This window comes from Tachyglossus aculeatus, chromosome X1, assembly GCF_015852505.1.
Source record: "Tachyglossus aculeatus isolate mTacAcu1 chromosome X1, mTacAcu1.pri, whole genome shotgun sequence".
NCBI classification, from domain to species: Eukaryota; Metazoa; Chordata; class Mammalia; order Monotremata; family Tachyglossidae; genus Tachyglossus; species Tachyglossus aculeatus.
In genome coordinates, this window is record NC_052101.1 from 22,501,584 (window position 1) to 22,517,500 (window position 15,917).

The window sequence follows — 15,917 nt, forward strand, 5'->3', positions numbered from 1 at the left end:
TCACAGTGCACAAAAATGCATTTCATAAGAAGGGAAATCAATTTTCCTAGTGATGGTCAATGGCAGCAGCTGGCGAACAGAGAGTACCAGTGAGTTCAAGGCACAAACATAACTCCAAGGGGTCAGGAGCTCCCACAGACCTGGCCCAGAGGGCTGATGCCACTGCCTTTGTTCCCGCCACTTGTTGGGCAGGAACGGGAGTCGTAAGAGGCCTGTTTACCCCATGGTGCTGGAAAGTGGTCGGTACAGAACTGGGGCCGGGGAAGAGAATGGAGAAGCAGTGTGGCCTAGTGGATAGAACACAGGCCTGGGAGTCAGAAGAACCTGAGTTCTAATCCCAGCTCTGCCACTTGTCTGCTGTGTGATCCTGTGCATGTCACCTCACTTCTTTATGCTTCAGTTACCTCATCCGTAAAAGAGGGATGAAGACCCTGAGCCCCACGTGGGATATGGACTGTGTCCAACCTGAGTAGCTTGTAACTACCCCAGCACTTAGATCAGTGCCTGGTATATAGTACGTGCTTAATAAATACTATTAAAACAAACAAAACAAAGCTCACCCTGATAGGTACTGGGTCAGGGGGCAAGAGCAGCCTGTGGCCCTGCAGTAACAAATTAAGTGGTGTTGGGATAGGAAGAAGAGGAGGGCGAGAAGCAATAACATAGTATGCAGGATGACTTTTACGTCATTGAGTGCCTACACCTACTGCAGACAGAACACAGCAATACACATTTCACAGTGGGATAATGATGACAGTTTCCTCTTAAAAATGGCAGATGAGTTCCTGCCCTTCAGAATCCTTCCAGAGCAAGAACCTGAGTGAGGGAACTGATTATACTAGAAGAGAAAGATGTGAAGGCCTCTTACCCTCCTCTCGCTGTCCACCTTTCCTTTCCTTCCCTCTTTTTGTTGTCCTTTCCTCTCTACACTTTTTCTCCCCCCATTTTGCCTCATTAAAGCACCACGATTTCAATGATCTTCCCCAAGATTTCCCCCACACTCATAAGTTGCAGAGGGATTTAATTTACCCTTGGGAAGGTGGAGGGCAGTGATGAGGCAAGTTGAAGTGAAAGGAGGGCTAAAAATATAGGCTGCCTTGGGCTGCATTTTAGTGAGGAGACAAGAAAGAGCATGGGCTCAAGGCATCGTTACAGCCATACATCTTATCATTGGAAGGAAATGGCAGTAATGAAATATAAATTGAAGCACATTGTTTTTGAGGTACTTAAATGCTTAGCAAATAATATTTATCCAGCCAGAAATATTTTTTATTTTTTTGAAACAGTCTAATGAGTACATCTGAGAATGTGTACATCTGCCCGCACCCTCTGCTCTTCTGCCGCTAATCTCGTCACCGTGCCTCGTTCTCGCCTGTCCCGCTGTCGACCCCCGGCCCACGTCATCCCCCTAGCCTGGAATGCCCTCCCTCCCAACATCCGCCAAGCTAGCTCTCTTCCTCCCTTCAAGGCCCTACTGAGAGCTCACCTCCTCCAGGAGGCCTTCCCAGACTGAGCCCCCTCCTTCCTCTCCCCCTCCATCCCCCCACCTTACCTCCTTCCCTTCCCCACAGCACCTGTATATATGTGTATATGTTTGTACATATTTATTACTCTATTTATTTATTTATTTTACTTGTACATATCTATTCTATTTATTTTATTTTGTTAATATGTTTGGTTTTGTTCTCTGTCTCCCCCTTCTAGACTGTGAGCCCACTGTTGGGTAGGGACTGTCTCTATATGTTGCCAACTTGTACTTCCCAAGTGCTTAGTACAGTGTTCTGCACACAGTAAGTGCTCAATAAATACGATTGATTGATTGAGAAAAGATGTAGAAGTTGTGGCAACGTACTTATTTTCACACATGAAAATAAAATAGACAAGTTTATTAGAAAGAAGATTTACTTGGAATCATTTATTCCTGTTCTTAACAAGTACTATCTCTTGTCTTCAAACACTGACTGCCTCTAAATGCTACACATCAAACATGTAATTACATCTTACCATCTTTTAACATGAAAGCCTGTAACAGGTACAAATTCTAGTCCTGGAACATGACTTGAGCTGCAGTAGAAGTAAATTTAAAACATCTTTTTTCCTTCCAAAAAAAAAGTAATAGGACTTTTATGGTCATTCTGCTCTTATTCATTTAAAATAAAGTGGTTTTACCAAACTTTGTAAAATCATATCCTGAGCACTTAGAAAGAAATATGAGAATCAAAAATTGCTTTTGAAAGCCATCATAATTACTTGCAATCTGTTGGTCAGATGAGTATGTTGATGGGATAGAAAAAAGATTACAACTTCACTTGTGGAAGCCCTTCCCATTCCTGGGTGACAATATAGGGACACATACCTCAGAGTGATTTCTTCCAGCTGATAAATACATGATTGATAAAATTGTGTCAAGAGACAAGGAAAAGAAGCAATGGCACTGCTAAGAGTCAAAGGTTTAAAGATGAATTATGCTTTAGAAGTTAAGAGTGTTTTTGAAGAACTGATCATAGCTGAAAGAGAATTCAGCCTTCAGGGGGGCTAGATTTCTAGAAAATATTCATTGGCTAAATTGAGTCTTTCTTTGCAGATTCTTTTTTGCCGCTATTTTTTTACAGTCCTCATTCCAGATGATTGTTCTTTATCATAGCACTGTCACCCAACTTTGGAAATACAATTTTGAATTTCAAATAGCACATCTAGTGCATTCCTTTCATTCACTGACATTACAATTCTAGCCAAACTAAATTAATCATATTTTTCTGACATGATTTGTCCTTACAACCAACCATATACAGTTTATTTTTCAGGATTACAATATAATGACCACATCACATTTAGCATTCTTATTACCTGTTCCACAAATTCATAAGTTCATAAATGTTCAAAAGAACAACAAAAGTAACATCCTCCTCAGAGAGGAGAAGCACATACTGCAAAGGCAAATAAGACAAATCAAACTTACCGTATGTGCAAATCATTTTACTAGCCTCTCTGAAAAGAAGAATTCCATTAGGAGATGATACATCAAAATTCAAACGCTGAGATCTGAAAAATAACAGCAATATTTTTGATGCACAGAAAATATACACATTGGTTTAAAGCATCACCTGCTCCTATTGGGTTAAATTGGTAATCTGGCATAATTTTAAAAGTGCCAGCACCTCAGCATTCAACTGAACTACTGTTGGCACAATGTGTATGACTAGTCTCCCACAAAAGATAACAGAACAATTAAGAGAGGAATTGACTTAATTCCCTTTCTAGTTAAAATGATGGATTTCCTTGATTTTCTGCCCCCTCTAACCCAGAAAGTGCTACACGGTCAGGTTTTCTGGCAAAAAATTATGAAGTTTCCCATTGGATAATATTCCCCACATTACCCCACCATTTCCTAAATTTGGCCAAATCTTTTCCTCTCACTAGCACTTTCTACCAACTGTGTCTATAATGAAAGAATGCTAACATTTTTATTCTATATGGTTAGCTTTATTTCTTTTTTTTCTTATCAAGTTGACCCTCTTTTAATATTAATCCTTTTAGGATTCAAACACCATTTAGCTTAATATTATGCAAACTGGTCAGCAATTTGTGACCATAAGCAGTTTTCTCCCTCTCTCTAAATAATGTCAGGTGTAAAATAAAGATGTATGGTTCTCATGGATGACATATATATATATATGTATATATATATATATATATATATACATAGTCACTCAATGAAGTAAAAGTCATCCTGCATACTATGTTATTGCTTCTCACCCTCCTCTTCTTCCTGTCCCAACACCACTTAATTTGTTGCTGCAGGGCCACAGGCTGCTCTTGCCCCCTGACCCAATACCTATATGCATATATATGTACACGTATATATATAAGAACGCGACTACATTTTTATTTTCACCTAACATAATCTACATTACATACAACACTCTTGTAATTTTTCAAATACAGGCAATAGATCCAAAACCCAAATCTCTTTTCAATATTGTACAAGAATAATGAACCATTTGCTATGCTTTACCATATTTTAACCATGTTAGAGTATATCGCACACTGCAAGTTAGCTTGTTCACATCTTAAGTAACAAAAAACTGAAACAAAACCAGGAAGAAGTTATCTGAAGAGAGTAATGCAGTTTCTTTGCAAACCAATAGGTGGAGGAACAGCATGATTATAGAAAGTAGCTTCACAGACTGTGCTTTGAATGAAATTGCCTAATTATGCACATCTTGATTTTAGTTTGCTCTTATACAAATTTGAAAAGGCCCTCTTAAAAAAACTGTTATACATTTTTGTCATAAATTAATTAAATAATCTATAAATTTTGATAGCAATTATATAACAGCAAAGAAACCCCCCAAATCAGAGGGTTTAAAAACTATCAAAGCCTACAATGACACCTAAAGATTTTTGAAAACTCTTCCATATTTCTTTGCACTCGCATAATACAGTATTTTTTTTTAAATCCTTTTAGGTAACTGATTTAGTATGAATTATAGGAAGTGGCTTCTTGGAAATCTGCATTCATTTTGTATTTAAAAATGGGCTCAGAGCAGGAGAGCCTGATTACTATTTCCACATTTTTTGTGAAAATGCCTACACCAGATGATCTATTTTTGGATTACTAGCAAATTATTTGTAAACCACATAAATGATCATAACACATTTGTACCATTGTAACAAATTTGCAATGATAAACTTTTTTCACAGTAGGTTTTGTTGTAGATCATGCTTATGTTATCAGCAATAATTGCCAAGTATTCTGGCTAGGCAAAGCACTGAAATTTAATTTAATCCTAGCATTATTTTTAGCTGAACAATGTAAAATGCATAGCTAGTTCTTCATGTACATTTGCAATGCACCAACGATCTCAGTTTAAAATATAAAAGCTATCAAAATTATACTTACATTTTCTTTATTTGTCAAGTTTTTTGCTTATTTTGGATAATTTTTTTAAATTATCCTCCAAGAAAGGCAGCATTCAATATAATATTAGAGCCACATTCGGCACTCCTTGTGTGTCTGCACATCTCCCTTCTAACGTGCAGTTACAAAGAGGAATCAATGAAACTGGATGGCTAAGTGACAGGTAATTTGGTGCTTAGCCACATTTACAATGACATCTTTTAAAGTGGTAAAACCAATTAGCATACTGCAATTTTTTTCTCTTCCATCACATAGTTACACCTTTGTTAATATTTAGATTTACTGTGATTGAATCTCTGTAGGAATGTGCAAGTCAGAAAATGAATTTGTGGATGATAATACATTCTATCATTTGATCCTTAAATTTAAACTCTTTCTGGATGTAAATTGTTCTTATTTTTATGCACAATTTACACATGCAGTGAAGCTGTTGTAACATTCCTCCATTAAATGTTCCTTACATGTTTATTTTTACCAATCCCACAAGCTCAAATGATATCTTTTATTGTTCAATATTTTCCTATATAAAATGCCTTTTAAAATTGTGCCAGATACTGCTCCTTGAATGAGAAAGACTCTCAGCTTGACAAAGAAAACCTTTCTTTTACTGACTGAAAATGCTCTTAAAAAATTCAAAATAATCTGAAAAATGCTTCTTTTCAAGAAGTAAAAGAAAGAAGGGGGGAAATGACCAATCTGATTGCCACCTATGGTTACTGTGGAAATCCCAACTTTAACAAGCCCACCAGTATTGCAGCTAGTTATAGCCCTCTCCATTCATCTTGTTACCTATTTTGCAATAATTCTGCCATAAGTTTCAGGATGGGAGTTGTGCATTCAGGCTCCTGGTACCAGAGTTCAATAGCTCGCTGAAGAATAGGAAGATATGCTGAGTAGCTTTTTATGGAACCAGTTAAAGAAAGCAAGTGCAAAATGTTATTGTTTGGTATGAACATATAACATTCATTTTGTGATGAAATATTTGGTTGCAACACATGGGCAATTTTATAAATTTACATTCTTAATTTCACTTTACTTTGGAACTATAGATCATTTTTCTCTTGTGATCGGTGTCATCTGCAGAATATTAAATGACTATTTTAGCATAAATGAAAAATTAATATAAATATTTTAAGCTTAAAAGAATTATGTTTAGTATACTAAAATAATGAAAAGTAATTTTGAATAAAGTTCAAGGATTAAAATGCACAAACGCAGGTCATGATTTTGAATGATGAAGGCAAACAGACACAAACAAAATTAAAAACAAAGTTGTCCATCAATCAACAAGTCCTACTTTAGTAACACACTCATCAGTATCATCAAAAACATTTCTTAAATGCTTATCTTTTGTGGTCCTGTGCTAGTACTGTACACAAAAAATTAGATAGATCTGCTTATCCATTACCCTTGAAGAGATTCCAATGAAAGGCAGAAAAAATTGTGCCCTGCTTTTGGAAAGGAAATAATAATACTATAACCCACCCCACTCATAAGTAAAAAGGGACAAGTACAATAAAGAGTTCATGAGTGAAGAATGTTGTAGGATTTGTTATATAGTCGGGGGGGCGAGGAGAGATGGAGGGGGTAGGAAGAAAACATCTTGAAATCTGGGATTTTCGTTTTAACATTATTCTAAAATTTACTGGAGACTTAATTGCAGTTACTAGGTTTGACACTGGCTTCCATTAGACAAGACTAATAATTAGCTCAGTTCAACATCAGAAAACACTTGATTAGATAATCTTTTTCCATGGTCACATATTATTTGCTCACTCTTTAAAATATAGTTTCATTAAGGTAGGGATGGGTAGTTATTTGGTCCATGAGTTACTTTGGGCTTTTGGTAAGTGTCTTCGGGCCAACAATTGTACTGGGGAGGGGAGAGGGATAGACTGGGGAAGTTCATTCACATCAGCCCATGGCGGCTTCATTGCAGACACCCTGAATAACCCACAACACATTTAGGAGTTGCAATGCTACACGAGGTTGCTGAGAATAATCTGTGGCTAGCCTGGTAGAAGTTGCTGCAGACCTGGCCTGCAGGCAGGATTTGGACCACTAATAAATGTTTATGGAGGCACTTCCTATGCACACAGCTAAGGACTGGTCAGTCATTGTCCCTGCTCAAGAGGGGGCACACAATCTATAAGGTAGGGAGAACAGATACCTATTTTACACATAAGGAAACTGAGGCATGTTGAAATTAAGTGACTTACTCAAGGTCGTACAGCAGCCCAGAGGTAGATGGGCTCAGAACTGAGCCCCCTGACTACCTGTCTTAATTTTTTTCCATCAGGCCACGCTGCCTTCCTTCATTAGTCATAAGGAATATTCTCATATGAACACTAATTATTCAAATGTAAAAACACCTTATTTTGAAGCATCATCATCATAAAAAACAGCAAAAGAGATTCCACTTTATTTTTCCAGTTAGGCAGACATGAATAAGAGATTGGTGTGGTGCCAAACCTATATGTTAATTCACCTGGGCTTCAAGGCTCTCCATCACCTCGCCCCCTCCTACCTCACCTCCCTTCTCTCCTTCTACGGCCCTCCCAGCACCCTCCGCTTCTCTGCTGCTAATCTCCTCACCGTACCTCGTTCTCGCCTGTCCCGCCATCAACCCCCGGCCCACGTCATCCCCCGGGCCTGGAATGCCCTCCCTCTGCCCAGCCGCCAAGCTAGCTCTCTTCCTCCCTTCAAGGCCCTACTGAGAGCTCACCTCCTCCAGGAGGCCTTTCCAGACTGAGCCCCTTCCTTCCTCTCCCCCTCGTCCCCCTCTCCATCCCCCCCCATCTTACCTCCTTCCCTTCTCCACAGCACCTGTATATATGTATATATGTTTGTACGTATTTATTACTCTATTTATTTATTTATTTATTTAACTTGTACATATCTATTCTATTTATTTTATTTTGTTAGTATGTTTGGTTTTGTTCTCTGTCTCCCCCTTTTAGACTGTGAGCCCACTGTTGGGTAGGGACTGTCTCTATACGTTGCCAACTTGTACTTCCCAAGCACTTAGTACAGTGCTCTGCACACAGTAAGCGCTCAATAAATACGATTGATGATGATGATGGGTAGGATTGCCCAAGCATGGTGTGGCAACATTTCCACCAACTCTGTTGTATCGTTTTCTCCAAAGTGCTTAATACAGTGCTCAGCAAACACTAGGTGTTCAATAAACCCAATTCATGGATTAAATATGAGTGACTGGTAGTTCCAAAGATGAGCATCTTTCAGAAAAAAATTGGTCCTGGAAGTTTATATTTGGGAATCGTGAACGGAAATGCTTTTAATTCTTTTCGATTATATAAGGACAATGACTAGGAATGCAATATTTTCCGAGATCAGTATTCATTTTTAGGACAGAGCCTGGGATACAAATTACAGAATTCTGAGAAAAGAAAGGGATACCAATGATCATATTCTTCTGACATTGGTGAGCCCCTAGGAAAATGGTTGATTATTAATCAATCAATCAATCATATTTATTGAGTGCTTACTGTGTGCAGCGCACTGTACTAAGCGCTTGGGAAGTACAAGTTGTCTTCTAAACAGGTAAGTTAAAAAGACATTTACATGAATCTTATTCTTGGGTCTCAGGTTGGGAGGCTAAATATATTCTAAGGATTTAATTTTCCAGTAGCGTTTTTGTACCCGGACACGAGTTTATGTGAAGCAAGTGGGTTCTCCGTTCAACAGCCTTTACAGATGCACTTGGATATTCTTAGAGAGCATCTTGGCAGAATTTCAGGTGCAGCCTTACCCCATTATAAAGTTCATTTAGTCAGTGAGTCAGTTGATTGTACTTACTGAACCCCTTACTGTGTGCAGAGCTCTATACTAAGTGCTTGGTAAAGTACCAGTATAACAGACCATTCTCTGCCCACAACTAGGGTTAGCACTCTTCACCATTGAATGCTGGTTGAGCATTCAATATAAGTTTAACTACTTCCCTTCCTCCTCTTCCTTAACCTTGGAAGTATTTTGAATGTTTTGATTAGAGTGATTAAAGCCCATTTCAAGTTAGCATTAGATAGTGACATATCTATTTAGCATAGATAATGACATCTAGTGTGTTAGTACAAAGAGCCTTTTTGGCAAAAGAAAGCACTTTCAAAATTAGGTAATCACAAAGAAAAAGAAAATTTAATTAAAATTCTTTAATATAACATGTTTACAATGCTATTTAATAATGAACTATATTGTGCTTTTTATCACTGCTTTAAATATATTTATATTTAAAATATATTTGTATTTTTCTTTATGGGTAACTATGTTCTTTGTTTAACACTCTTTCTCCTACCACATTTTTCACAGAACCAATGAAGAGTACTAACCGGGGTATAGTACTTACTAACTGTAAGCTAATTGTGTGCAGTAGAATGTATCTACCAACTCTTTGTATTGTATTCTCCCATACACTTAGTACAGTGCTCTGCACACAGTAAGCACTTCATAAATATCATTTATTGATTGACAGTAGAATTTGGGAATTTTTAATTAATGTTGTCATGATACTTCTATAATGTTGTATCTGGGTAACACAAAGAACACAGAACTAAGAAATTTCTTAGAAAAATGTTGGTACATTACTTGTTTTGGGCTTCTCTGAACATTCGAATTTCTTTTCAGTTAGTTCAGTTGAAGCCTTTGGTATAATGATGGAGAATTTGACAGTAAATCACTCATGCTCACACTGAAACCACAGATTAAGCAATGATTTGAAGTAGTTCAGAGTCCCATTCAATCACATTTATTGAGAGCACTGTACTAAGTGCTTGGGAGAGTACAATATAACAGAGTTGGTAGAGATGTTCCCTGCCCACAGTGAGATACTTGGCCAAAAATTTGCTAAGTAGTTTGCACTTAAGTGATCATCACTTTTTGGATACTGTGCCTGGAGAACTCTCCAGTTGTCCTCTGAACTGGTTCTTCTTTGGAAAACTGTAGGTTGAGTGGAACATTTATTTGGATCATGGCTTCATCCTTAAGTGATTATCTTTGCTTCCAGCAGAATTTATAGCCCACATAGCAGGCATTCATTGAATAGCGTTACGAATGATGCCTCTTTATATTGGAAATTCTACAATTAGTTAGGAAAATTTATTGTAGAAACATTCCAACAACTTGATTTTTGGTCTGAAAGCATCCCCACAATACTTTTACAATCTAAAGCAAGCTAAAGATTGTTAATTCCTGGGATTTTTTCTAGATTCTTTACTGCTTTTATGTCTTGGGACTGAAAGAAGTCTGATCCGGTTGGTGCTTATACAGTTAACTGGGCAGTAACCCATTTGGGACAAGGACTGTCAGAACTAATTATCTTTATCTACTTTGGCACTTAGTATAGGGATTTGGCACAAAGAAGGCACTTAATAAATATCATAATAATATTGAGAATTACTATTAACTACTCTACTTGTTATGGGACACCTCACAGAAACAGGTGTTAGATACATCTTTTTAGAGAGGCCCTTCCTCCTCAGTGAGAAAGAGATTAGGACTTAGTTTCACAATCACACAATTATTAGAATTGGATCTTCCAAAACTGCTCATAGAATCTCCCAAATCTGAGTGAACGTTTAATAATGCTTAACTATGGAAAAAGAGAGCTTTGCTACTATCATCAGGTTATAGGCCCCGCTGTGATGTTCCTCTTGTTTTCTGGTTTCAGTATATCTAGTAGTACAGAGGACAACTATATGTGCATTTTGGTTTTTGCTTGTCACCTGGTTTTCACAAAAAAGCTGAAAAGAACTCCTCAATCCTTTTTGAAGTCATCTTGAGTGAGACATTCAATGATGGCTTGCAAAGGCTTACAAAATAGAGGATGGCACAGCCATGCCTACCACTGGAGGCCTCACAGGGACATCCTATTCCATGACCATAGATTATACTTGTTGTCCCTGCTATATGTCTCGCATTGCATGTTCCTCGTGCCTCGTTCTCGCCTGCCCCACCATCGACCCCCAGCCCACATCCTCCCGCTGGCCTGGAATGCCCTCCCTCCACACATCCGCCAAGCTAGCTTTCTTCCTCCCTTCAAAGCCCTACTGAGAGCTCACCTCATCCAGGAGGCCCTCCCAGACTGAGCCCCCTTTTTCCTCTCCTCCTCCCTACCCCCACACTCTACCTCCTTCCCCTCCCCAAAGCACCTGTATATATGTTTGTACGGATTTATTACTCTGTTTATTTTACTTGTACATATTTACTATTCTATTTATTTTGTTAATGATGTGCATCTAGCTTTACTTCTATTTATTCTGATGATTTGACACCTGTCCACATGTTTTGTTTTGTTGTCTGTCTCCCCCTTCTAGACTGTGAGCCCGTTGTTGGGTAGGGACCGTCTCTATATGTTGCCGACTTGTACTTCCCAAGCGCTTAGTACAGTGCTCTGCACATAGTAAGCGTTCAGTAAATACGATTGAATGAATGAATGTTCCCAGGCATTAGTACTGGTGGAGAGAGTGTGCATGATTCAGTGCATTCTTACTGCATCACCACTACTGCAAAAACAACTCAAGTACATGTCCTGCTGACACAAGACTATAATCGCCCTTCTTCCCAACACTTAAATAAGTTCCTATGAAATACAGGAGAGTTCCAAGCTGAATTCCTTGCTGTGTGGGAGACAGAATACTCATTTTATAGCACCTTGGCCAAGTAGCCCTACTTAGGGATGCCTGGCAAGAAGCCAAAAGGCCCTATCATTTTTCCATGGGTACAGTATACAAGAGATTGCCTCAGCCTCACCCACACACATGGATATTATCTTACTATCAGAACCACCATCTCTAAATATGGACAGCCAAGTTGCTAAAAGCCAGATAATGGAAATTTTAACAATTGTCAGAGGAAGGACTCTTTGCCTCCAGAACTTGAGGATTTCTTTATTTGTCAATTTCACTCGAAAATCTCACCTCCACAGTCTAGCTAGGATCCTGGCAAAGCTTAAAAAAGCAATTAAGTGCAATAAGATAGCAGTACATTTTTCTTTGCTGCTGCCCTATTTTTCTAGCAAGAAAATTTATCAACTATTAGACGCTGATTAAATAAATTCACAAACAGTGGATGGAGATGGCCGCACATATACTTTTAGGAAATTTAAATTTAGAATGATGGAGTAACAAAAATTGAGTTTGCAATCCATGTGTAGTTTTATGTAGCACAGTTAATACATTCAGAGTTTATGAAAATGTTTTTGAATTAAATAGCTAACCACTAACACATCTTTTTATCAAGAAAATAATCTCCATTAATGAAATGTACTTTGATTTTACTTTAAGATGACATGCACTTTTATACCATGTTTCTTCTGAAAGCTTAGCATTGCCTAACAAATTAAAGAACCCACATTTCTGCAGATAAAAAGCAAATAAACTTTCTGGAGCTTTAATGTGGGAATCGTCACTGACGTTTTGACATATCAATATTTCAGGAAGAATAAATGACTTTCATATCCATGTTTTTTATCATACACTTATTCATTTTTCATTACTGGAATACTTTGGAAAGCACCTGTACTTTATCACCTGAAACTGCTTAAAGTATTTGGAAACATTTTAATAAAGCTTTTTGAATCATCGAATAATGTAACTTTTAAACAAATTTTAGTATTATTATAAATATTTGCTCTTCACCCCTTGCCCAAAGGAAAACTATAAATCTTGTCTCAACTGAATGAACACCATTTATCATATTCATTTTGTTGTCAATACAATTATGAAAAGCCTTTGGCCTTTTTCCAAGGAGGCTGATTTGCTACTGAAACTCAATTAGTATAAGCAAGCCTGATACAAAACAATCCCATTTGGCAATCTAACACAGCTTTCAGCATACCTGACACTTCACCTCCCACCCTTGACCCTAATAACATCATCATCTACGGTAAAATCTAGGAGACAATGGTTTCTACTTGAAAACAAAACAAAGTCCTAGGAATTAATTTCTGCTCATTTTTGCCATCTACTGGGCAAAAGTTAAATTTCACAGGGTGAGAAGAAGCCAAAATGAAAGTGAGGAAAATAGGGGCATGAATTTTTAAAAACATGAATCTAAAATATTTCCTGTTAATATTTTAGATGAAACATTTTCAATCACGATGGATCCTCCTTCTCTAACTGATGATTTCAACTGATTTTAATGTTATGAAGTGCATCTGGGGAACATACCTGTTGGTTAAATTGTTTCATCATCTACTAACCAACCTAGGCATATTAATTGTTTTACACCCTTTAATTATATTTTAGGTTTCAAAATCAATATTAGTTCTATACTGCTCACATGGAATTTATGATTTTGAAATTTCAAACAAAGCTGTTTTAAAAAGAGTAAACACTATAATTGCTATGTTAAACAGGTGTATAGGACAGGTCTAGAGCATAGAGAATAGACCACTCTTCTTAGCCAAAGGTGAATACAGATTTTTCAAGACAGCATGTTGATGTGTGGTCATATTAATGCTCACGTACCAGTCATATATCTCTATCTATATCAGGGGATATAGATAGAGATATATACATATCTCTCTATATATCGGGATTTGTTAGAGATGTAAAAAAAATTAATACTTTCACATTTTTGATGGGCACATATTTTCTAATTTTTTTTTAGGGTATTTGTTAAGTACTTACTGTGCACCAGGCACAAGTTAAATCATATCTATCCTAGTCAGATGTGAATTTATTTTTAATGCTTAAAGCTCTCAATAAATTATATGCAACCTATTAAGTCCTTTGTCATTTTGTATTTCTAGGCGTAGCCCGAGACCTTAGTCTTTTTGCTAGAGGAAAACATTACCAATGTATTATTACGCGGCTAACTGTGGGACTCAGCTTACTGGAAGGGTTGGGATGCAAAAAAATATATATGACAAATGGTATAACTTTGTTACGTTTAAAAATTCAATGTCTTAGAGTTGTACCAATGAGATTTATACTCATATGATAAATGAGTGAAATAAGTATGCCTAAAATTTATTAACACATAATAATGTTATTTTTCATATGCCAACAAAAGAAAAAGTACCTTATACCATCAGTAATGACCAATTTATCAGAATTTAAAACTGGTATTTTAAAACAAATAATATTAGGTATAACAAAGCATCTCACACCTGAAAATAAATAAGAAACACATTATTCAGATTTTTGCAATTATACTAAATGAAAATTCAAACTACTTTCCTTTCTAAATTTTTTATCCTTTAGTGATCAAGAAAAACTAGTCTCCTCATATGAAAAAATCTTACATAATTATAATTCAAATTAATTAGCAACAACACATAAAATGACCCATCCTCATACTGGTACTTGAGATTAAGACCTCTGAACTCATTTAATGGCTTTTTAAAAATGAAATGAATATCCTTTCTAATCCGAGTTAGGCAAATCAGTCTTGTTATCAGGATAAAATCAGTGTAAGCTATATTTCTGAGGGCAATTTCAAAGTTCCCAATGTCATACAACAAAAAAGTGATCTCTCTGTGATATGTTTCCAAATGTTGTACTCACAGTTAACTGCACTGCTGCCACTGTGCTGTAATTTTTAGCTGATTACACATTAGTTCATTTAGCTTTGTTTCCTCTTCCCTACTGTGCCATACTATTAAACTAATGCAAGGGGCCTGGTATCCCTCTGTGCACAGAGCTGGTATTGTCATAGTGTAATAAGGATACATCCAGTCAAACAGCATGGTGTAGCTGGTCTTTGTGTTCAGTGCAAAGGCAATCCCTCGAAGATCTCTTGCCAGCCCGATCAACATACGCTGTCAGTGGGAAAGAGACACAGTAATTGATTTTCACGTTAGCATAGAGCAGATGGAGTAATAATCAGCCAATAATGACCACATATCTGTTTTTGATTCATTAGCTAAAATGTCTTGCTCAGATCCTTTTCTATCAAAAATCGTAGATTCTCTAAACAACCAACCAATCAAATCTCCTGACCAACTCCTCCTCCCACCTCTAAATCTAGCATAGTAAAATTACCGGTAGTTTAGGGACATTAGGTACTTAATATATTTGTACCTCTGAACAGCAAAACATTAAAAAATCCTTAAAACTTACAAATGCATAAAAATCAAAGTATAAAATAGCTTCTTGACAATATTATTTGAATATATTAACTAATTACAATGATGAGTCAGGTGATAGCAAACAAAATTGGTGGTTTAGTTTTTAGATTCTTCAATTCTACTTAAATTCTACTTACCTATATATATTCTGATATAGACATGTACATGAAAAAGTTGCAATTTAATTCTACACTGATGATATTTAAACAAAGCCACACGAAACAAAGTTTTAAATATCATATTACATTTTACTACTCAACTTCTACCAGTACTTTAGCAGAAGGCTGGCCAGATTACAAGATGAAATGAGGAAGTAGATGATCGTGATTTGGGCTTTCACTCATTACATTAGCAAGGAGAGAAATACTGAGATTGGAACTCTGCCTAAGGAAATGGATCTCCAGAAAGATGCTAAACTCTAGACCGTTGATTAAACTTACTTTGGTTAGTCAGAACACAGGTGCCTTGAGTATAGGGTCAGAAAGTAAAAACCAGCACAATCACTAGTTTCAGAGATTATGGGAGATTCACTAGTTTGCACAGTCAAATGAGATCTCTGAGGACTCTACTTTGAAGTAAACATTTTGGAAACAGCTTGGGAGCTAGGGTACGACCTTTGACTTTTGTCTTAGGGCCTCATTTTCATCAGTTAAATGGATGTAGGGCAAAAATGGGAAGAAAATCTTATATAGGAGACTATTATGATGAGGTTGAAGTTAGTCCACATAATGAATTTCATTAATTGTAGTGATTGATGACAGTTTCTTAAATTAATTTTATATCTGAATAAAGTAAATATTACAAGGCATGCAAGCAATCGTTCCCTCAGTTGTTAAAACAGAAACCATAAGCAATAAAAGTTTTCTCAGTACTTTTCTATAAATTACTTTCATATATACTTTTATATTT

At 36.8% G+C, this 15,917-nt stretch overlaps 1 protein-coding gene across 2 annotated transcripts in view; it reads right to left on the reverse strand.

Annotated features, from left to right (window-relative positions):
- The window catches only part of RANBP17 (RAN binding protein 17), a 254,874-nt gene that overhangs the window by 51,708 nt on the left and 187,249 nt on the right, over positions 1-15,917 (reverse strand). For both annotated transcript variants that reach the window (XM_038772453.1, XM_038772454.1), the window contains exons 20-22: positions 14,611-14,699; positions 5,711-5,818; positions 2,960-3,042 (exon numbers count right to left, since the gene is read on the reverse strand). In XM_038772453.1, the coding sequence (XP_038628381.1) occupies positions 2,960-3,042; positions 5,711-5,818; positions 14,611-14,699 (280 nt within the window). The remainder of the gene's footprint in view (positions 1-2,959; positions 3,043-5,710; positions 5,819-14,610; positions 14,700-15,917) is intronic.